A 23,649-nucleotide genomic window follows, 5' to 3' on the forward strand; every position below is an offset into this window, starting at 1 on the left:
CCTCTGATTCCACACGTTGGTTGTTATTTTGGTCCCTAAAGGACACTGTTCTTTTTCTGGTTATCCTCTTGCCATTAATATAAAAATTGTTTGGGACTTTTATTAGGCTGTGATATTTCATGTTCCCCACTCCTCCCAGTGACCCTTCCCGATCTCTTTTTAAGTTCGACCTTACCAATGCGTTATCATATGAAGAGCCTTCTAGGACATCCTGTATCATTACCACGCTGATGGACATCACACTGCCACCATCATTTTTAATTACACCCCCCCCCCACACACACACACGCGCGCGCGCACACACACACACACACACACACATGCATGGACGCCTGAAGATTCGATGCCCTGCCCAGTCCTGCCCTACTTCAGCTTTGTCTGTTTTGGTGGTATCAATATCGTATTCATCGACACTGATCAATCCTCAGTTCATCTGCCTTACTCAGTCAGAGTAAATTTATTATCAACACTTGTATATGTCACCATGTACTACTTTCAGATTAATTTTACAGTTTAGCTGTGTGTTTCTTTCAGCCTCCTGTCTGTTCTGCTTTCTGGACTGATCGTTTCCCTTCAATATATGATTGTGCCTTCCACTCGACTGTGTAATCTGCTCTGTGCTGATTCCCTTAGAAAACCACAAATATAATTCTTGAGTAGGTCCCTCACTGAGTTCTTCAACTAGTCTCTTGCTGGGGCCTCAACTGGCTCCTTGCTGGGACTTCACGGGGTTTGCGCAGCACAAGGGTCTGAATAGTTTAGCAGGATTTTACCCTCAGTTTGTTTATTCCAGGTTGCCGATGTCCTGAGAACCTATTCCTTCAGGACCAGCACTGTGTGAATGTCACCATGTGTCGCTGCCATCTCAACTCTGAGAGCTACCAACCTGGAGAAGTCATCGTAATCAATAATTGCAGTCGCTGGTAACAAATTCTTCTCATCTTGTTCCTCAGAAAAGGTTGCTGTTCAAGGAGCACAAACCACGCCAATCCAGTCTTTCCTCACAACTAAAACGCTCCATCCCTGGCCACATCCTGGCAGATCTCCTCTGCACCCTCTCTAGTGCAGTCACATCTTCGCAAAGTGCGACTATTAAATTTTACACAATTCTCCAGCTGTCGTCTAACCAGGGTTTTCAAAGTTGTTCTGTAACTTCTCTGATCTTCTACTCAATTCCCCAGCTATTGACCACAAGTATCCACATGCACTTTCACCTCTTCATCTACCTCCACTGTTGCCTTTGAGGTTCTTTGGATTTATAGACCGAGGTTTCTTTGATTCTCAATACTCCCTGGAGTCCTATCATTCATTGTCTTACTGCTAACAGTCTCATCAACTCTCATTAAACTCCATTTACCATTGCTCTGCCCAATTTACCAGCTGCTCAATACCGTTCCTTGACTTGTGACTGTCCTCATCAGCAACACCATCAATGTTCAAGTTATCTGCAAACTCACCAACCATACCTCCTATATACATGTTTGTTAAGTTGTTAATGTATATAACAAATAACATCCAAAGCAGCACATGTCCCTGCAATACACCAAAACGCAACGACATCCAGTTGGATACTGGTGGATTGGAAAACTTCAAATGTGACTCCTATGTCAGAAAGGGAGAAACAGAAGATAAGGAAATTACAGACCTGTTAATTTACATCTGTGTTTGGTGAGATGTTGGACTATAAGGAACGTAGACAAGTACAGCACAGCGTAGTATAGGCTCTGGCTCACAATGTTGTGCCGACATTTTAACTTACTCTAAGATCAACTTAAATCTTCCCTCCTATATAACTTTTTTTATAATCCATGTACCTACCTAAGAGTCTCTTAAATGTCCCTAATGTACCTGCCTCTACTACCACTCCTGGCAATGCGTAACATGCACCAACCATTCTCTGTAAAAAAAAAAAAAAAAAATTATCTCTGACATCCCTTCCATATTTTCCTCCAATCACCTTAAAATTCTGCCCCCTTGTGTTAGTCATTATTGTACTGGGAATCCATTGGAAGTGATGACACTAATCCTTTACTTTAATCCTTTAATCCCAACCTTACCACTATTTACCACACAACCAGTTATCAAAATCACCCTGGGTCCCTGACCTATATATCTCTAGGATCTGTCTTCTAAACCTCACTTTGAGGTTTAGAATGTTTAGTGGATGCAATGTATATGGACTACCATAGGCCAGTAGAAAGTCAAAACAAAATTAGAGATTATGGGTGGGTTTGAGTTTAGAAGAGTGAGAAGTGAGTAGCTTCTGATTTAAAGCTACAAGGGGGTGTCACAGAACCTGATGCAGGACTAATGAGTGCTCTGGCTGAGGAGTCCAAAACAGTCACATTCTCAAAATAATCTATAGGCCATTTTAGCTGGGTGAAGAAATTTCTTCATCTAGAGGATGATGAATCTTTGGAATTCTCTTCCCAAGAAGAGTGGAATCTCAGATCCTATATTCACGACAAAGGTCAATATATTTTTGGATATTAGAGGAGCAACAGGATCTGAAGAGATGTGGTACTGAGATAAAAGATCAGCCACAATTTTACTGTGTGGCAGAAGAGGCACAAAGTGTTGAAAGGCCTGAGTAAGACATACAAAATGCTGGAAGAACTCAGGCCTGATCCTGCTTCTGTTTGTTTGAAGAAGTGAAACTGATCTTCCAACCGTGCACACCTTCCTTTGGGACTCTTAAACCATCCAACATAACCTCAATCTCTAATGACATGGGCCAAATGCATGGTGATCCAGTGAGACTAGTTATATTGGGGGCAAACAGGGAAGGGGTATTTGTCTGCAATCTGCAAGTTAGCACCCTAACTTTAACTCTGATCTGAACTCAACCACAATAGCTGAACCCCAGCCCTTCCCGTGACGCCCTGATCATCCCCTCCAAAGCAGCCATTATATTTGTGCTTTGCTTAGTGATGTCCTGTGCTGCTAATGCCTGACTTGTTCTGCCAACAGTGTCTGTCAGCTGGGCCACCTGGTCTGTGATGATTCGCTTTGTTCCACTGATTGTGGCTGGTCTGCTTGGTCATCGTGGACTCCCTGCTATCCTCGGTGTGGTGTTGGATTTCAGGAGCGATACAGGTTTGAACAATGTTCTTCATGACGTAAAGCCGGACATAGAACACAGAACACAGTACAGTAGTGCGCAGGAACAGGCCGTTCAGCCTGTCATGTCCGTGCCAACTATGATGCCAATCTACACTAATACCATCTGTGTGAACATCCCTTCACTCTCTGCTTGTTCAAAGTTGAGTTGATTGTCATTATGCACGAGCACACGTGTACGCAAGTGCAATGAAAAGCTCACTTGCAGTAGTATCATGGGCACGTATTTATGTATTTATTGTGATAAGTGTGGTCCAGGCCCTTTCCAGTCCTTTGAGCAGTGCCACCCAACAACCTACAATTTAACCCCAGCCTAATCACGGGACAATTTACAATGACCAATTAACTTACCAACCAATGTGTCCTTGGATTGTTGGAGGAAACCCATGCGGTCATGGGGAGAACGTCAACTTCCTTCTGCACTGTCCTTTCTACAAGTGTTGTCAGTTTTAGGAAACTGTGGACCTGCCCCCTGAAGTTTTGGGGTACTGATAAGAGGTTTTGGCCTGAAATGTTGGACTGTTTATTCCCCTCCATAGATGCTGCCTGATTTACTGGGTTCCTTCAACATTTTGTGTGTGTTGCTCAAGATTTGCAGCATCTCTTGTGCTTAGAATACAGTCTGTCTTATCCAACTCTCCTTCTGCACTTACTCTATTCATGGGTTTGCTTGGAGGTTTGGGCGGTCTCATCAAGTTATGATGTTGTAGGGATTCCACAAGACAGATATTCCTCCCAATGACCCTCTGATTCCAGAGTGAGTGCACTGGATCACATGGTTTCCCAGGAATGTGTTCTTTTGCTTTGCTGTCCCATAAGACTCACTGGATCATGTGTGCTTTACTCGCAGGTCTCCAACAAATCCCACTGTCTCAAACGATGGTGCCCCTTGTGTGGGGGACAGTGTGGGAGTTCAGGGCTGTCACACTGTGTGCCACCCAGGTAAGCGTTTGTCACTTCTGGGAGTGATCGCGTCAGAGTGTTGATAGAAACCTGCCTTATCCCCAGCAGACTGAGTGTTGCTCCAGATTCCAGAATCTGCACTCTCCTGTGTCCCTATCCCCACACTTGGCTGGCCGTCACTGTGGCCTTCTCAGTCATTCCCTCATTCCCCCTCTCTCCCTTTCCAGTATTCTCTTCCTGCCTCCCTCTCCCCCTTTTTTTCAGATCCTCTCTCCCTCTCATCATCTGTTTCTTCCCTAGTTATCCCATTCCCTCCTGTCTTTCACTCTCCCTTATCCCTCCCTCGCCCACTTCATTCCAATTTGCTCTCCCTCCCCACACCCTCTGACTTTGTGTTTGCTTTTGACTCCATCACTCTATTGCTCGCTCATGCTATCCTTTCCTTTCCCTTGTATGTTGATTTCCTAGTCCAGTTTCCGATGCTGTCTGTCTCTACCCTTCTCTCCCTCTCGATACCCATCTCACCTGGTCTCTGGTTCCTCTCTCTGTCTCTCTCACTCCATCGTTATTTGCTGCATTGCTCTCTTCCTCAGCTCGACATTGTTCTCCTTTCTTCACTTTGCCTCTGTCTCCCTCCCACCTTCACTGCCTTCTTCACCTTCCCTCCCCGGGCCTCTTCCTCACTCCCTCCTTCTTGCCACAGTTTTAATTTTCTCTCTCTCCTGTGGTCTGCTCAGATACCGAGGTCTCTGTCCAAGGCTGGAGTGAGTGGTCTTTGTGGTCACCCTGCAGTCGGACCTGCTTTCATGATGAGGATGAAATTTCCTTGAGGAAGCGCTTCCGATGGTGCCGTGGCCCTGGTGGGGCTGAATCCAGCTGCTCAGGAGAGGGTGTACAGGGGGAACAGTGTGCTCCACAGCCCTGCGCAGGTGGGGGTTTGTTACGAGAGTGTTGATACTGCGCAGGGTGGGTGTACGGGAGGATCAGTGTGCTACACAGCCCTGTGCAGGTGGGGGTTTGTTACGAGAGTGTTGATACTGCGCAGGGTGGGTGTACGGGAGGATCAGTGTGCTACACAGCCCTGTGCAGGTGGGAGTTTGTTACGAGAGTGTCGATACTGCTCAGGGTGGGTGTGGGGGTGTCTGTGTGCACTGTTTGTATCTAGTGTGAGGCCACCTGGTAAAAGAGAGAGAAAGGGATGCCGGGAAGAAGAATGGAAGAAGTGCATGGGAAGGAGGGACGGAAGAAATGATGAGAGAGATGAGCCCAAGCTGACTGGGAGAGTCTGTGAGACAGTGAAAATCGGCGGAGAGAGTGTGAGATGGATGGAGAGAGAGTGATGGATGAGGAGGGAATGATGGATAGGGAGAGAAGGGGAAGGAGGGTGAGGGATGGGGGGAGGGTGGATTGAGGAGTGAAAAATGGATGGGGAAGGAATGACTGATAGGGAGAGAAGGGGAGGGAGGGTGAGGGATGGGGAGGGAAGGTGGGTTGAAGAATGAGTGATAGATGGGGAAGGATTGATGGATAGGGTGAGAAGATGGTGAGATGGATGGGGAGGAAACTGATCTGAACTCTTGCCTGTTGGTCACCATTGTTGGAAGCTCGGTGTCTTTGCACTGAGTTTACGAGAGGCACTGTGTTGTGTTTTCCAGTGGCAGTGGGATGGAATTCCTGGAGTCACTGGTCCCAGTGCAGCTCCCTCTGTAATTCAGGAGTCCAGACCAGAAATCGAAGCTGCATGAATCCACTGGCAGTTGATGGAGGGGTCCACTGTACAGGACCTTATATCCAGACACGAGATTGTAACACTCAACCCTGTGACAGTAAGAGAGCCTGCACCAAATTGTTAAATCTTGAATTTATTAAAATACTGAGACTATGGATTACTGTCCTGTAATCATCCAGGAGAAATCTGCTCTCCTCCTCCAACATTCAGAGGTACCCAGTGTTTTAGAAGGAATAAGAGGGTAAAGAGTGTGAGTCAAAATATTTTGGCAGTAAGATCTTGAAAAAGCTGAACAATGTGGAGAAATGTGTAACAGTGGCGTATGTGGGGCCCCCGGTGACAGAAAGCTGACAGTCGAAAGGCATAATTATGGACCTAAGTGAATACTTTGCATCATAACAAAATTATGTAGGTGTTGCAGTTAGAGAGGAATATGAATTCATGGAAATAATAAATTGGTAAATTGTTATTGTCACCTATACCAAGGTCATGTATACAATGAAAATCTTTGTATTTAGTTAACACAGTGTTAATAAGCATACAGAACAAAAGTGAGTATGTCACCAGACCCAGATAAAATACCATTAAAGGAAGCAGAGAAGACCTTAAGGAACAGAATTAGGCTATTCAGCCCATTGAGTCTGTTCCATCATTCAATCAGGGCTGTTTCTTTTCAGCCCTGTTCCCTACTTTGTCCCCATATCCCTCTTACATATCAACCTCTGCCTTAAATTGACCTGTTGGGATATTCTCCACAGCCATCTGGGGCAATGTATTCCACAGATTCACCCCCCTCTGACTGAAGGTGGTGAATCCTTATCTCTGTTCTAAAGGGACATCCCTGTACTCTGAGCCTGGGGAGTGGTCCATAGGGTAACAGTGGGGGGCGGAGGGGGGTATGGTAACTGGGATGTCATACTGGAGGATAAGGTTTGGGCTGCCCCGACCTCCTCCTGCCTACGTTACCTGTTGCTTCTGACTCACTGTTCGTTTTCCAGAGCTCTGCCCGGAAGGAATGACGTATCGTAGCATAGAGGAGTGTTTACAGTCCGGGGGAGCATGCCCACGTGCTTGTCAGGACCTGGCCGCCGCAGTGGAATGTACCACACAGTGTTATGACGGCTGTTACTGTGCGCAGGGCCTGATGCTGCAGAATGGCTCCTGTGTAACACCGCAGGAATGCAGCTGCTACCATCAGGGCCAGTGGCTGGAGCCGGGCCTGAGCCTTCCCCAGGACTCCTGTAACAACTGGTAAGTGTGTTTCACCCTGCATGGGGCATCGTTCCGTCTACTCTAAGGGTCCCATCTCCCCTCTGCTCCCATTTCCTTTCCCCACAGACATCGAATGAATCTCCCTCTGCACTGCCCCATTACACACTCCCGGGATCAGACACAGAGTGAATCTCCCTCCACACTGTCCAATCACACACTTGCAGGATCAGACACAGAGTGAAGCTCTCTCCACACTGTTCAATCACACACTCCCGGGATCAGACACAGAGTGAAGCTCCCTACACACTGTCCCATCACACACTCCCAGGATCAGACACAGAGTGAAGCTCCCTCCAGATCATTCCATCATATACTCCTGGGATCAGACACAGAGTGAAGCTCTCTCCACACTGTCCAATCACACACTTGCAGGATCAGACACAGAGTGAATCTCTCTCCACACTGTCCAATCACACACTTGCAGGGTCAGACACACTGAAGCTCCCTCCAGATCATTCCATCATATACTCCTGGGATCAGGCACAGAGTGAAGCTCCCTCTGCACTGTCCAATCTTACACTCCCGAGATCAGACACAGTGAAGTTCCTTCCACATTGTCAAATCACACATTCCCGGGATCAGACACAGAGTAAGGCTCCCTCTGAACTGTCCAATCTTACACTCCCGGGATCAGACACAGAGTGAAGCTCTCTCCACACTGTCCAATCATACACTTGCAGGGTCAGACACAGACTGAAGCTCCCTCCGGATCATTCCATCATATACTCCTGGGATCAGACACAGAGTGAAGCTCCCTCCGCACTGTCCAATCACACATTCCCGGGATCAGACACAGAGTAAAGCTCAGAGTGAAGCTCCTTCCACATTGTCAAATCACACATTCCCGGGATCAGACATAGAGTAAAGCTCCCTCTGCACTTTCCAATCATACACTCCTGGGATCAGACACAGAGTGAAGCTCCCTTTGCACTGTCCAATCTTACACTCCCGGGATCAGACACAGAGTGAAGCTCTCTCCGCACTGTCCAATCACACATTCCTGGGATCAGATACAGAATGAAGCTCCCTCCGCACTGTCTAATTACACACTCCTATGATCAGACACAGAGCGCATCTTCTCCAGCATCACCATCAGAAAGGAACTGCACTGTCCAACACAAGAATAAGAGCAGGGGAGGGGGCAGGGGTATTGAGTATAAGTGTAAATCATGTTGCAGCTCTTAGACACCTCACATCACTTCTGCCTCTCTGATCACACTGTCCTTGTAACCTTTTAGAACTGCATCCCCTAATGAACATTGCCTCTTCTCAATCTTCCCCCCAAAACGTATCTTATGGTCAAAGATCCTAACCCTCTGCCAAATCCACCTTATCGATGCTGATCATAATTTTTTGGTCCTTACTCAGCCAGCCAGCTGTACTAAAGATACCTTCCAGCACTTGGACTCAGTTGGTTCCAGTGCTTGTTTAGATGCATCTTAAAAGTTGTCAACAACCCAGCTTTTGCCACTCTTCTCAACAGTGTATTCCAGTTATTCAACAGTCTCTGGCTAAGAGAAAGCCACAATACACCACAATCTGCTGTTTTGCCAGTGTACATCATAAAAAGCCATAGACAATGAAGAAGGTTATTTAAAACTCTTGATCAGTTAGGTAAGTAGGCTAAGGAGAGGTAAACGGCTTTAAATTCAGATAAGAGTGCAGTGTTGCACTTTGGGGAGTCAGACCAGGGTAGGACTTTTGCAGTGAAAAGTAGTGTCTTGAGGAGTGTGATAGAGCAGAGGCACCATGTAATTCACTGAAAGTGGCATCACAGGTGGACAGGTTTGGTGAAGATGGCTTTTGACACGCTGATCTTCTCATCAGTCAGACCATTACAGGACACACAGGAGACCACAGTTGCTAGATTCTGCGTACAAACTGCAGATCAAGCAATGCCACTGGGAGGAAAGAAATGGACAATGTATTGGCCTGAAACGTTGACAATTTCCTACAGTTATTCACCTCTCCCTTCTCCTCTAATGGTTCTCTTCTCTCCTCTTTTACTTAACATAATCCAGCACTGTTCTCTCTGTCTCCCTCTCAGCTGCCTCCCATCTTAACTCTCCTCTTCCTCCATCTTTTTTCCCATTCAACACCATCATCCCTCTAGTACTAATTACCAAGCTTATCAACCTAGCCCTCTGTATCTCCTTCTGCAGCTGGATCCTTGACTTCCTCATGGGAGACCACAGTCTATACGGATTGGTAATAACGTCTCCTCCCTGTTGACAATCAACACATGCACACAAGGGTATGTGTTTACCCTGTGGCTCTACTCTCTCTACACCCATGGCTGTGTGGCTAGACACAACTCAGGCACCATCTATAAATTCACCAATGACTTCTCTGTTGTTGGCAGAATCACAGATGGTGATACGGCGGTGAGATAGGCTGGCTATTGGAATGGTGTCACATCAACAATCCTGCACTCAATGTTAGCAGGACAAAGGGCGTGATTGTGGAATTCAGGAGAATACAGACCTGTACTCACGGGGGGACAATAGACACCTGTACTCATGGGGGAGGGGTGGTGCCAAATACACACCTGTACTCACGGGGGGGAGGGTGGTGTCAGAATACACACCTGTACTCATGGGGGGGAGGGTGGTGTCAGAATACACACCTGTACTCACGAGGAAGGGGCGGTGTCACACTACACACCTGTACTCATGGGGGAAGGGGTGGTGTCACACTACACACCTGTACTCACGGGGGAAGGGGTGGTGTCAGAATACACACCTGTACTCACGGGGGAAGGGGTGGTGTCAGAATACACACCTGTACTCACGGGGGGGAGGGTGGTGTCAGAATACACACCTGTACTCACGGGGGGGAGGGTGGTGTCAGAATACACACCTGTACTCACGAGGAAGGGGCGGTGTCACACTACACACCTGTACTCATGGGGGAAGGGGTGGTGTCACACTACACACCTGTACTCACGGGGGAAGGGGTGGTGTCAGAATACACACCTGTACTCACGGGGGGCAGGGTGGTGTCAGAATACACACCTGTACTCACGGGGGGAGGGGTGATGTCAGAATACACACCTGTACTCACGGGGGGAGGGGTGATGTCAGAATACACACCTGTACTCTCGGGGGGGGGGAGGGTGGTGTCAGAATACACACCTGTACTCTCGGGGGGGGGGAGGGTGGTGTCAGAATACACACCTGTACTCACGGGGGGAGGGGTGGTGTCAGAATACACACCTGTACTCACGGGGGGGAGGGTGGTGTCAGAATACACACCTGTACTCACGGGGGAGGGATGGTGCCAAATACACACCTGTACTCACGGGGGGGAGGGTGGTGTCAGAATACACACCTGTACTCATGGGGGAGGGGTGGTGTCACACTACACACCTGTACTCACGGGGGAAGGGGTGGTGTCAGAATACACACCTGTACTCACGGGGGGGAGGGTGGTGTCACACTACACACCTGTACTCATGGGGGAAGGGGTGGTGTCAGAATACACACCTGTACTCATGGGGGAGGGGTGGTGTCAGAATACACACTTGTACTCATGGGGGAGGGATGGTGCCAAATACACACCTGTACTCACGGGGGGGAGGGTGGTGTCAGAATACACACCTGTACTCATGGGGGAGGGGTGGTGTCACACTACACACCTGTACTCACGGGGGAAGGGGTGGTGTCAGAATACACACCTGTACTCACGGGAGGGAGGGTGGTGTCAGAATACACACCTGTACTCACGAGGAAGGGGCGGTGTCACACTACACACCTGTACTCATGGGGGAAGGGGTGGTGTCACACTACACACCTGTACTCACGGGGGAAGGGGTGGTGTCAGAATACACACCTGTACTCACGGGGGGCAGGGTGGTGTCAGAATACACACCTGTACTCACGGGGGGAGGGGTGATGTCAGAATACACACCTGTACTCACGGGGGGAGGGGTGATGTCAGAATACACACCTGTACTCTCGGGGGGGGGGAGGGTGGTGTCAGAATACACACCTGTACTCACGGGGGAAGGGGTGGTGTCAGAATACACACCTGTACACACGGGGGGAAGGGGTGGTGTCAGAATACACGCCTGTACTCACGGGGGAGGTAGGTGTCAGAATACACACCTGTGCTCACAAGGGGAGGGTGGTGTCAGAATACACACCTGTGCTCACAAGGGGAGGGTGGTGTCAGAATACACACCTGTACTCACGGGGGAAGGGGTGGTGTCAGAATACACACCTGTACTCACGGGGGAAGGGGTGGTGTCAGAATACACGCCTGTACTCACGGGGGGGGGGGAGGGTGGTGTCAGAATACACACCTGTACTCACGGGGGAGGTAGCTGTCAGAATACACACCTGTACTCACGGGGAAGGGGTGATGTCAGAATACACACCTGTACTCACGGGGGGGGGGGTGTCAGAATATACACCTGTACTCACGGGGGAGGTAGCTGTCAGAATACACACCTGTACTCACGGGGAAGGGGTGATGTCAATAGTAGGAAAGGTAAGTAGCTTCAAGTTCCTGGGTATCAGCATCTCAGAGGATCTATTGTGGTCCAATATATTGATGCAGTCTTGAAGAAGGCACACCAGAGGCTCTACTTGATTAGGAACCTGAGGAGATCTGGTTTGTCACCAGATTTCTGCGATGTATGGTGGAGAGTATTCTGACTGTTTACAATGCAGCCTGGTATGGAGGGGTCACTGCACAGGATCACAGGAGACTGTAGACTCAGACAGTTCTGTCATGTGCACAACTCTCCCCACCACTGAGAACGTCGTTAAGAAGGTAGAATCCATCTTTCGAGCCTTTCACCATCCAGGACATACCCTCTTCATGTTGCTAACCATTAGGGAGGAGGTACATGAGCCTGAAGACACACACTCAATGCTTTAAGAACAGCTTCTTCAACTCCACTATTAGATTTCTGAATGGTCCATGAACAGTTTTTTATTCTTCATTTGCATTATTTATTTATTTTGTACTATAGCAACATTTAAAATACATTTGGAAAAAGTACATGGATAGGATATGTTAGGGGTCGGAGCCAATTTCATGAAAATCAGACGAGCTCAGACGAGCACTTTGGTCTGCATGGATGAGTTCAGCCTGTTTCTGTGCTGTATGACTCTGACTGAGGTCATTTAGTGTTTTTATACTGATCCCATCCTTTTCCTTTCTGTCTATTAATCTGACATGACCCAGATTATTCATTCCCAGCTTTTAGTTAACTTCCAACCATTTTTCCATCATGGTTATCCGACCAAACCCACATGGAGTCAGTACACATGTCTTGTTACGTGCAGCCTACTAAAACCATTCACTTTCAGCGTCTCCAGATTAGGAAAAATGGCAGATCCTGATTCAGAAGATTGTGTTGGTCTAACATCTCCAGATTCGGCAACTCCAGTTGCTCCCACCCGATACCCCAGTTCTCTCTGCCCTGATTCTGATGTGTCTCCCTATACAGCAGCTGAACTCGGAGCACTGTTGTGACTCTTAACTCTTCCCAATACCTCACTTCTCATTGTTGCTGTTTTATTGCAGTACCTGTCAGTCTGGAGAGATGGTGTGTGGGATCAAGCCCTGTGCAGGTACTGACCCAAGTAACTGGATTTACAGGGTAACTGAGTGCACCGTTAAACACCTCCATCTACACTCCCACCCCTCAGCCCTTTCTCCTGCTCCCAGCTCTCACCCCCTCTTGTCCTCCTTCACAAACCTTCCCACTCTCACTTTTCTGCAACTTTCTTCTTGCCTCCCTCATCCTCCCTTCCCCACACCTTCATCCCATCTAGCCTGCCCTCCTACCACCCCACCCTCCTCTCTGCCTGTCCACTTCCCCGTACTGCTCTGTCAGACTGTTGACCCATTGGTTCCTCCTGGTGTTTTGCAGTGGACTGTGTCTGGAGCCAGTGGACAGCCTGGAGTCCCTGCAGTAAGACCTGTGATGTTGGATCCAGACACCGGTACCGAGTGCCCAGGGTCCCCAGTGCTGGAGGCAGAGATTGTCAGGGCTCCCGGATAGAGACCGACCACTGCAGTCTGCAGCTCTGTGAAGGTGGGTCAGAAGAAGCAGTCAGTGATCTGGAATTAAATAGGTTTATTATTGTCAAATAGACCAAAGGAACCGGGCCTTCGGCCCACAATGTTGTGCCTAACCAATTATATTAGCAATCATATAACTGACTAATCTAATCCCTTCTGCTTACATAATGTCCATATCCTTCCATTTCCTGCACATTCATGTGCATATCTGAGAGCCTCTTGAATGCCTGCCTGTATCATTTTTGCATCCACCAACTCCCAGGCACCACCACTCTGTTGAAACTAAACTTGCCCCAATTACTGTATCCCCTTTGAACTTGCCCCTTCTTAGTTTAGATGCATGTCCTTTGATGTACATTGTAAGATTAAGAGTTCCCAATTAGCCTACAAGAGGTCTGTTCAATAGTGTTGTAACAGTGGGATAGAAGCTGTCCTTGAGCCTGCTGGGATGTGTCTTCCCCATTGGGAAGGGGAAGAAGAGAGAATCTGGGGTGGGAGGGGTCTTTGATAGTGTTTGCTGCTTTCTGAGGTAATGAAGGTTAGACAGAGCAGTGAGATCCCAACCACTGGATGAGGGTGTGGGGAGGGGGTTAGGAAGAACTCAGTGTTGCTCAGTTTCACGACAAGGCTGATGTTTAAGGCCCAACTTTCCAGAAGTCCGTGTCTATATGGCTTAGGAATTCCAGCAGTATGGTTGTTCCAGGATTCAGCCCCAAGAAGTAACCTGAACTACCAAGCCTCTGTAACCTGGGTTTCTGTCCCTCTGTCTGCAGCTGGATCCTTGACTTCCCCACTGGGAGACCACAGCCACTGTGGATGGGAAATAATATCTCCTCCTCACTGATGATCAACATTAGTGCACCTCAAGGATGCATGCTTAGCCCACTGCTCTACTCTCTCTACACCTATGACTGTGTGGCTAGGCACAGCTCAAACACCATCTATAAATTTGCTTGATGGCACAACTATTGTTGGCAGGAGTTCAGATGGTGACAAGGAATTGTACAAGAGTGAGATAGATCAGCCGGTTGAGTGGTATCTTAACAACCTTGCAATCGATATCAGTAAGACCAAGGAATTGACTGTGGACTTCAGGAAGGGGAAGTTGAGAGTACACACAGCCATCCTCACTAAGGGATCAGTAGTGGAAACGGTGAGCAGTTTCAGGTTCCAGCATATCAACATCTCCAAAAACATAGTGGTGCAATTACAAAGAAGGTACAACAGTGGATATATTTCATTAGGAGTTTGAGGACACTTGGTATGTCATCAAAGACGCTCGCAAACTTTTACATATGTACTGTGGAAAGCATTCTAACTGATTGCATCACCATCTGGTATGGGAGTGGGAGGGTGGGGGACACTACACGGGATCAGAAAGAACTGCAGTAAGTTGTAAACTCAGCCAGCTCCATCATAAGCACGAGCCTCCCCAGCATCCACGACTTCAAAAGGCAATGTCTTAAGAAGGTGTCATCCATCATTAAGGACCCCCATCACCCAGGACATGCCCTCTTCTTATTGCTACCATCAAGGAGGAGGTACAGGATCCTGAAGACACACACTCAATGTTTCAGGAACAACTTCTTCTCCTCTGCCATCAGATTTCCGAACGGACAATGAATCCATATACACTCCCTCAATATTTTTTTTCTTTTTTTCCCTCTCTTTTTGCACTACAAATTTTAAAGGTTCATTTTTTTTTGTCAATGGATGCAGGTACAACTCTGATATTGATCTTTAATTTGGTATTTAATATATTTGTATATATATTCCTTACTGTAATTTATAGTTTTTATTTTTATGTATTACAATGTTGTGCTGCTGCAGAACAACACATTTCACGACATACAGTATGCCACTGATACGAGGGAGTATGCTCCGGCCTCTGAAAGCAAAGTCCAAATGTTTATTAACCTCCTCCTAAAGAAATTCGTGTTCATCTTGGCTGACCCCGTCTGGACTCTCCATCTGCGTATCTCCTCCATGCTATTGTCTCAGAAGCTTACGTCTCTCACATTTCCTTTCATTCCTTTAAACTGCAGTAAATATTGGCTCAGCATCCTCACTGTCCAAGCCAGATGGCCTTATCCACACAGGATAGGTGCAGTGAATCTATGCTGCATCATCAGATTGGCTCAGCATCCTCACTGTCTGAGTGAGATGGCCACCCCCACAGGATAGGTGCAGTGAATCTATGCTGCATCCTCGGTTGCAGCTGTCCTACCTCAAAGAATGAAGCTGCACCCACTGCTCCAGTGGGAGTTTTGCAAAGCCCCGATGGAAGTACACCACAGGTCAGGCAGCAATCGTGGAGAAAGAATCAGAGTTAACATTTAGATCAATGTCCTTTCTTCAGATCAGCTTATCACATCTTTCTGTATTCCATCCTTCCTCTGTTAATGTTTTGACCACTTTTATACAATACTTTACGAAATGCCTTTAGAAATCCAAATATCTACTCTGGCTATTAACACCTTCAACAATCTGATAGGTTTATCAAAAGTAACATTTCTTTTCCAACACTTCCCTAATTGGCACTGTAGATACGTAGAATGAGAGTGGGGGTGAGAACAGTCAGCTCTTCAAACCTTCTCCATATTCAGTTTCATCTTGACTGATGACCTTTGTTTGTCTTGTGTTTCTGTTTCCTCCCATGGCACCTTGAAGACAACATCTAACTCATTCTTGGATATGTTTAATGACTTGTCCACAACTGCGATCTGTGATGGAAAGTTCCAGTGGTTCACCACCCTCACGACATTCCAGTAGATTGGCCGATCAGGATCCCCCTTTCACAGACCCACATTGACTTTGCCTGATTTTGTCACTCTTCTCCAAGTACTTTGCACTTCCCTAGCCTGTGCATAGTTAGGATTTACAGTATTAGACCAGAACTTTATGCTTCTACAGATACTGTTCATACGACTGCTACCTGTTACAATGGAGCACATGGTAGAATCAAAGTTCAAAGTACATTTATTATCCAAGTATGTATACATTATACCACTGTGAGATTCATCTCCTTGCAGTCAGCCATAAAAGAACTGATTTTAAAAGAAATATCCGTCAAGTCCCCAACGTGCAGAGAGAAAAAAAACCACAAATCATGCAAACAATAAAGCAAATGGCATTTAGAATGAAATTGAGTCCTCAGACACAAAACCCAGGGCAGCCAGAGCTGGCACACAGCCTAAGCCTCAGCTCAGTGAAGAGCAGATTAAATGTTCATATCTTTCCATTCCCTGCATGTTCATGTACCTATCTAAGAGCTACTGGAATGCCCCCATCATATCTGCCCAGGCAGTGCAACCGAGGCACCCACTACCAAGGTGTGCTCTAGGAGTCAGAAAAATGGCCCATTAATGATCTGAATGAGAATATATGAGGAATAGTTAGTAAGTTTGCAGATGACATTGAAATGGGTCTAACGCTAGACAGTGAAGAGGAGTATCAAGAGTTGCAGTGGGGTCTTGGTCAGTGGTGTAACTGGGCTGAGAAATGGCAAACAAAATTTAGTTCAGGTAAATGTGAAGCATTACATTTTAAAAGGACAATTCAAGGTAGGTCTTTCACATTGAATGAAAGGGCCCTGAGTATTATAGTAAAACTGGGAGGCCTTGGAGTACACGTGCATTGTTCTCTTAAGTGGAGTCACAGCTAGACAGGGTGGTGAAGAAGTGTTTTGGCTTTCATCAGTCAGGGCACTTTGTGCATAAATATTGGGGGTCATGGTGTGGTTGTACAGGGTGCTGATAAGGCCACACTTGGAGTTAAGTGTTCAGATTTGGTTGCTTGGGAAAGGATGTGATTAAATTGGAAGAGCGCAAAAATGATTTACAAGGATGTTGCCTGGTCTCAAGGGACTGAGTTATAGAGAGGGCTTGGACAGATAGAGCCTCCGAGGGGAGGAGACTATGGCATGATCTCACAGAGGTATACAAAGGAGGAGCATAGACAGGGTGAACAGTCTCCTTTCCAGAACTGGACAACCGAAAATTGGAGGACATAGTTTTAAGGTTGGAGATGAAAGATTTAATGAAACACCTGAGGGGCAACTTTTTTACACAGCAGGTGGGTATATGGAGCCAGTTACCAGAGGAAGTGTTTGAGGCAGGTACAGTAGGTACATTTAATAGGTATGTGGACAGGTATATGTACGGATGACAAGCGTTTCAAGGGATATGGGCCAAATGCTGGGAAATCGCGTCAGCTTAGCCACATGTGGGCCGAAGGGCTGTTTCTCGTGTTGTACAACTCTAACTCAGTGAAAGAAGAGTGACCTTGTGTTAGTACTTGGGTCTTCAACCTGAAATATTATCTCTGCTTCTATTTCTGTGGATCTGTTCTTGTTTGGGAGGTGTGTGAAGGGGGAGTGGTCTGCACTCCAGGGTTAACCTGATTTAACTGTGTGTTGAAGAGGCACTAATGGAGTTCCTTACTCCCCACCTTTCTCAGATGTGTGGAGTGAGTGGGGGCCCTGGTCGGAATGCTCAGTATCTTGTGGATCAGGGCTCAGGAATCGGAGTCGATCAAATGCTTCCTCACGAAGCAGTCAGCTGATGAGTTGTAACCTCCATCCATGTGGTAAGTGCACTGATCTTCGCCTGGTAATTCAGGGAAGTTGGCATGGGCGCAGCACTGGTCAGATGAGGGAGAGGATTGTTAGAGGTTGTTGTGTTCTTTACACGTACTGTGGGTTACCAAGAACAAACCATATTCTGGAAGAATTAAAACTAGAACATTTATTTACAACAGCAAACAGCAAGCGCGTCTTTAACATACAGTTTCTAGAACATTCTGTCATCCCTGCGCATGCTCCCGACTCTGTCCAATCACGTTCTTAGACGTGACACGTGATATCACCACATCTTCCTTTCCTTAAAAAGAAAAACAATTAGCAATATTGATCAGAACAAATACATAATTTAACATGTCTCTATTAGTCTCTCTGGGGGTTTACGAACATGAGTAGACCTTCTAAGTAGTTATACAGTTCTTGCGTTTCGTTGTTATTTCCTTGCTTCATCTGGTCTGCATCAGTTAACTAAAGCTCTGAAGTTGGCTCTTTCTTGAGGTCTTTGCAATTTCTTCGTAACACTGCTCCTTCTTCTGTTTGGACCATGTATGATCTGGGTTGTACTTCAAGTGCTGTAGCTTTCTCTGTCCACGTGTTCATTTTGTCTTGTATCTTCACTTCACCTCCTTGGTGCAGTTCAGGTAATGGACAAGAACATCTGTCAAAGTATGTTTTCTGCTTTGCTTTATGTTCATCTTTCCATCGTTTCACTTGTTCACCTCCCTCTGTTCTCAGAAGGCTCTCATCTATTGGCAGGTTGTATCTCAGAAGGCATCCCATCAAGAGCTGAGCAGGTGAAAGTCCACATTCAATTGGAGTACTTCGATAGGCCAACAAAGCTTTATAAAAATCACCTCTGCTATCTTTTGCTTTGCGCATCAGTTTCTTGTTAATTCCTACCAACTTCTCAACCAATCCATTGTATTGAGGGAAAAATGGACTAGATGTTGTATGAACAAAGCCCCATTCATGAGCAAAATGTCTCATACATTCACCATTGAATTGTGGACCATTGTCTGTGAAAACTTCATCAGGTACACCATGTCTGGAAAAAAACTGATTTCATGCATGTAATTACGTTCTCTGCTGTTGTTCTGCTCAAACCACACACTTCAGAATACAATGAGTAGTAATCTGTTATTAATAGATAATCTTTGTTGTCAGTTACAAAAAGATCAACGCCTACCTTCTGATAAGGTCTCTGAGGACTAGGATGTGGATGCAGTGGCCCCTTAGGGTTGCTAGGTTGGTATTTAAAGCATATTTGACAAGAAGACATCAATTCTGCAATTTCTTGATTCATCCTGGGTCAAAACATCACTTCCTGTGCCCTTCTCTTACACTTGTCAATACCTAGGTGGCCTTCATGAATTTTCCCATGCACTTCTTTTTGGAGACTTTTAGGAATCACAATTCCGCTACCTTTGTACAATATCCCATCCACAACAGAAAGTTCTGATCTGTGGTTCCAATATTCTTGTACTTCTGAGGTACAGTCATGCCTATTATCTGGCCATCCATCCATCAACACTTGTATTACCTGACTGGGAATTTTGTCCTTCTCTGTCTCAAGACGCAGCAGTTCCAACTTTTTGGGAGCAACAGGTACAGTTTCTATGACCATATCATAAATACCTGAACATCAATAACGTTCCTGTGACTGTCTTTTGTTGTTGGATCCACAGCTCTGAAAATTGTGTCAGCCATGTACATGAATTTTCCAGGTGTGTATGACACATTCAACATATATTTTTTCAATTTGATCATCATTCGCTGAATTCGCAAAGGACAGTCACTTAAAGTTTTGTTAAACAATGCAATCAAAGGCTTATGATTGGTTTTAACATCAATAGATTGCCCTGACACAAACTGATGAAATCCCTCACAAGCAAACATAATGCTGAGCAAATCTTTTTCAATTTGGGCATACCTTGTTTCTGGATCGGATAATGAACAAGGTGCATACGCCACTGGTAGCCACTCCTGATCATGTTTCTGGAGTAATACTGACCCTAAGCCTGCTTGAGCTGCATCACATGAGATTTTGATGGGTCTCTCAGCATCACAGAATTTCAGCACAGGTTCTTTAGTGAGCACTTTCTTGAGATTTTGCCATGCCTTCTCCTGTTCATGATTCCAGCTCCATTCGTTTTTCTTTTTTGTTAGCTGCCTCAGTGGAGCAAGCTGTTCTGAAAGATTGGGTATGAATCTCCCCATGTAGTTGACTATTCCCATGAACCTTAGAACATCCTTTTTACATTGCGGAATTGGCATGTTCTCAATAGCAGAAACCTTCAATGGATCAGGACGTGTACCCTCATTGCTGATGATAAAACCCACAAAGGTAAGTTCAGTCACTCCTAGCTGACATTATCTTTATTCAACTTCAGGTTTGCCTTGCGTGTTGCCTCTAAGACTTGTCTAAGTCTGGCGTCATGCTCTTGTTTACATGATCCCCAAACAATAATATTGTCCACGGAAGTATCTACGCCCTCAATGTGCTCATATAGCACGTGAATAATTTTATGGTACACGTCAGGAGCTGATGCAATTCCAACTGGAAGCCGAAGAAAACGGTATCTGGCAAAAGGAGTGTTAAATGTACACAACTTTGAACTCGGTTTATCTAGTTTAAGTTGCCAGAATCCAGAGGATGCATCTAATCTACTAAAGTACTTTGCATTAGCAAACTGTGACATAATTTCTTCATGAGCAGGCAATGGTCTCTTTTAGTGGCTCGATTCATGTCTCCTGGATCTAAGCAATTCCTCAGTTTTCCATTTTTCTTATCAACAATACAAGCGAACTAACCCATTCAGTCGGTTCATCAATTTTTTTTATGACTCCTAGCCGTTCCATTCTGTCAAGCTCTGTTTTCAGTTGATGACATAATGCAAAAGGTACTTTTCTACATGGATGTACTACGGGTGGCACTGTGTTTTCAATTTTGATCGTGTGCTCTCCTGGAAAACAACCAAGCCCTTTGAACAAGTCCTCATACTCTTTCATCAAGTCACTGTATTCTGACTCTGTGTCACTGTCCAGGACCAAGGCTCTTTTCACCAAGTTCAGTCTCTCATAGGCAGATAAACCCAATATTGACTACCTTTTTTGGCACTACCACAAATGAAAGTATGTGCTCAATATTTTTGTGTGATACCTTTGCCACACGTTCCTTTAACTGGAATGTCTGCACCTGAATACCCAGTCACTTTTATATTTGTTTGATATAACTTTGGTTTTGGCTTTAATGCATTAAACTCCGATTCGGCAAGAACATTTACTTGTGCTGCAGTGTCCAAATTAAACAGAATAATGTTTTGGTTCACTTACAATGGCATAGTCCAGTCATTCTTACTTTGTTTTCACAAAGCACATCTATATAAAACTCCTCGTGTTCATTTTCAAGCACTGCATTTACGTGTTTTATTTCCTTTCTACTTCTGCAACAGCATGAAAAATGATTACTCTTACCACAGGTGTTGCACATTTTCTGAAACACTGGACACTTTTAAGATGATGTTGCCGCCTACAGCAATCACAAAGTTTTTTTCTTTCAGATGACACTTTGCTCTCTGTTGGTTTTGTTGTCGCTGCATTATTTTTTCTAATATATTCGCGTTCTACAGTGTCTACGCAGCCGTTCTCAATAAAAAGCCCTTTAGCCTGCGACATCACGGACTCAGAAGCTTTGCAGAGTGCCACAGCTTTTTCCAAATTCAAATCTTGTTCTAACAGTCAGACCATTATCCGGAATGCCGCAAACCATTCTGTCTTTAATGAGAGAGTCTGTCAGTTCTGCAAACTTGCATGTTTTACTGTGGTTTCTCAACTCCGTAACAAATTGATCAATTGTTTGACCAGGTCTCTGCCGACATTTGAAAAAATTGTAGCACTCATACGTCACATTACACTTCTGTATACAAAATGCTCCCAATTTGTCGTTTATCACTTTTAGATTCAAATTATCTCCATTTTCAAAAGTAAAATGGTTATATACCTCAATTGCATCATCCCCCATTACGTGTAGTAGGATTGCTGCTTTCGTTTTTTCTGTTTTATTTTCTGCTCCGATCGCCAATGAATAAATTTCAAAACACTGTTTAAATCTTTTCCAGTTTTCAGCTACGTTTCCAGTCAGCTGAAGCGTTGATGGGAGTTGCAAAACTTCTATTTTTAAAGCTGTTAGCAAACAACAAAAATGTTCGTGCTCTTTTTTTTCCGATTATCTTAGCTTCTCCCATGTTAGAGAAATGAATTATTCTTCCCGACCGACTTCTGACCCCATGTTGTGTTCTTACACGTACCGTGGGTTACTAAGAACAAACCATATTCTGGAAGAATTAAAACTAGAACATTTATTTACAACAGCAAACAGCAAGCGGGTCTTTAACATACAGTTTCTAGATCATTCTGTCAGTTCTGCGCATGCTCCCGACTCTGTCCAATCACATTCTTACGCGTGATATCACCAGAGGTGGAAGGGAGTGAAGGGTTGGCAGAGGGAGCAGCATGTCAGCGGAGGGAGTAGAACATTGAGGAGGGAGAGAAGTGCTGGGGATGGGTAAAGTGACAATGGAAAATGGTAGACATGACATCATATGTGGGTAACTCCCATTGTTGTAATGTTGCTGTGATAATGGCCATCTGTATTCAGTCACTTATGCCTGCTCTTGTTTACAGCAGAGGCTCCTTCCAACTGCTCTGATGGGATGGTGTGGCGAGCTTGTGCTGATGGAGTTGTGTTTTGCTCAGAGCTCGGGCTGAATAATGTGTCCAGCGGGAGGTGTAGTCCAGGCTGTTTCTGCCAAGAGGGGCTGGCACTACAGGTCAGCAAGTGAATTCTTTGTATTGAGTCGGTATGGACGTGATGGGGCAAGGGGCCTGTGTCCATGCTTCTCTCAAACTTTGTCAGGCTCATAACCTCACACAGTCTGTCAATGAGTGTTAGTTTGATGGATGGGATGAAGATGGGTGAGTGTGTTTGAGGGGTGTGGCTGATGGAGTGAGTGGGATTGAGGGGATCTGGCTGATGGGGTGAGTGGAATTGGATTTGTGGTGATTGCAAATCCTGAAGCTATATGTTGTTAGATCCAGCTGTCGATGTTTTCCAGGATGGTCGGTGCATTCCTATTGCTGAGTGTCCGTGTGTTGAAGGAGGTGAGATTTATCAGCCTGGAGCCAGTGTGGTGAGAGGATGCAACATCTGGTAAGTGGGGAGCTACTGCTTCTGTTAGGGACCCTCAGTGGAACTAGAGGGTACAGGGGAATTGCCCCTACCTTGGAGTGGGCTGGGGCATAGGATGGACCAGGCTGTGTTGTTGTGTCTGTGTCAGTGTGCGTGTCTCTGCCCCTGTCTGTGACCGTGTCTCTGTTGTTTTGTCTGCATCAGTGTACGTGTCTCTGCCCCTGTCTGTGACCGTGTCTCTGTTGTTGTGTCTGTGTCAGTGTCTGTGTGTGTGTCTGTGACCGTGTCCCCGTCGTTAGGTCTGCGTCAGTGGACGTGTCTCTGCCCCTGTCTGTGACCGTGTCTCTGTTGTTGTGTCTGTGTCAGTGTGTGTGTGTCTGTGACCGTGTCTCTGTTGTTGTGTCTGCGTCAGTGTGTGTGTCTCTGCCCCTGTCTGTGACCGTGTCTCAGTTGTGTCAGTGTGTGTGTCTCTGCCCCTGTCTGTGACCGTGTCTCAGTTGTGTCAGTGGGTCTCTGCCCCTGTCTGTGACCGTGTCTCAGTTGTGTCAGTGTTTGTGTCTCTGCCCCTGTCTGTGACCGTGTCTCTGTTGTTGTATCTGTGTCAGTGTGTGTGTCTGTGACCGTGTCTCTGTTGTTGTGTCTGCGTCAGTGTGTGTGTCTCTGCCCCTGTCTGTGACCGTGTCTCAGTTGTGTCAGTGTGTGTGTCTCTGCCCCTGTCTGTGACCGTGTCTCAGTTGTGTCAGTGTTTGTGTCTCTGCCCCTGTCTGTGACCGTGTCTCAGTTGTGTCAGTGTTTGTGTCTCTGCCCCTGTCTGTGACCGTG

At 46.1% G+C, this 23,649-nt stretch overlaps 1 protein-coding gene across 1 annotated transcript in view; it reads left to right on the top strand.

Annotated features, from left to right (window-relative positions):
• The window catches only part of sspo (SCO-spondin), a 334,645-nt gene that overhangs the window by 111,991 nt on the left and 199,005 nt on the right, over window positions 1–23,649 (top strand). Inside the window, exons 51-61 of the mRNA XM_063050934.1 lie at window positions 794–923; window positions 2,971–3,096; window positions 3,971–4,062; window positions 4,761–4,952; window positions 5,679–5,849; window positions 6,751–7,003; window positions 12,560–12,606; window positions 12,909–13,073; window positions 17,519–17,647; window positions 22,323–22,468; window positions 22,754–22,848. Coding sequence (XP_062907004.1) covers window positions 794–923; window positions 2,971–3,096; window positions 3,971–4,062; window positions 4,761–4,952; window positions 5,679–5,849; window positions 6,751–7,003; window positions 12,560–12,606; window positions 12,909–13,073; window positions 17,519–17,647; window positions 22,323–22,468; window positions 22,754–22,848 — 1,546 coding nt within the window. The remainder of the gene's footprint in view (window positions 1–793; window positions 924–2,970; window positions 3,097–3,970; window positions 4,063–4,760; window positions 4,953–5,678; window positions 5,850–6,750; window positions 7,004–12,559; window positions 12,607–12,908; window positions 13,074–17,518; window positions 17,648–22,322; window positions 22,469–22,753; window positions 22,849–23,649) is intronic.

The sequence above is a fragment of the Mobula hypostoma genome, chromosome 1 (assembly GCF_963921235.1).
Source record: "Mobula hypostoma chromosome 1, sMobHyp1.1, whole genome shotgun sequence".
In the NCBI taxonomy this organism is placed as follows: domain Eukaryota; kingdom Metazoa; phylum Chordata; class Chondrichthyes; order Myliobatiformes; family Myliobatidae; genus Mobula; species Mobula hypostoma.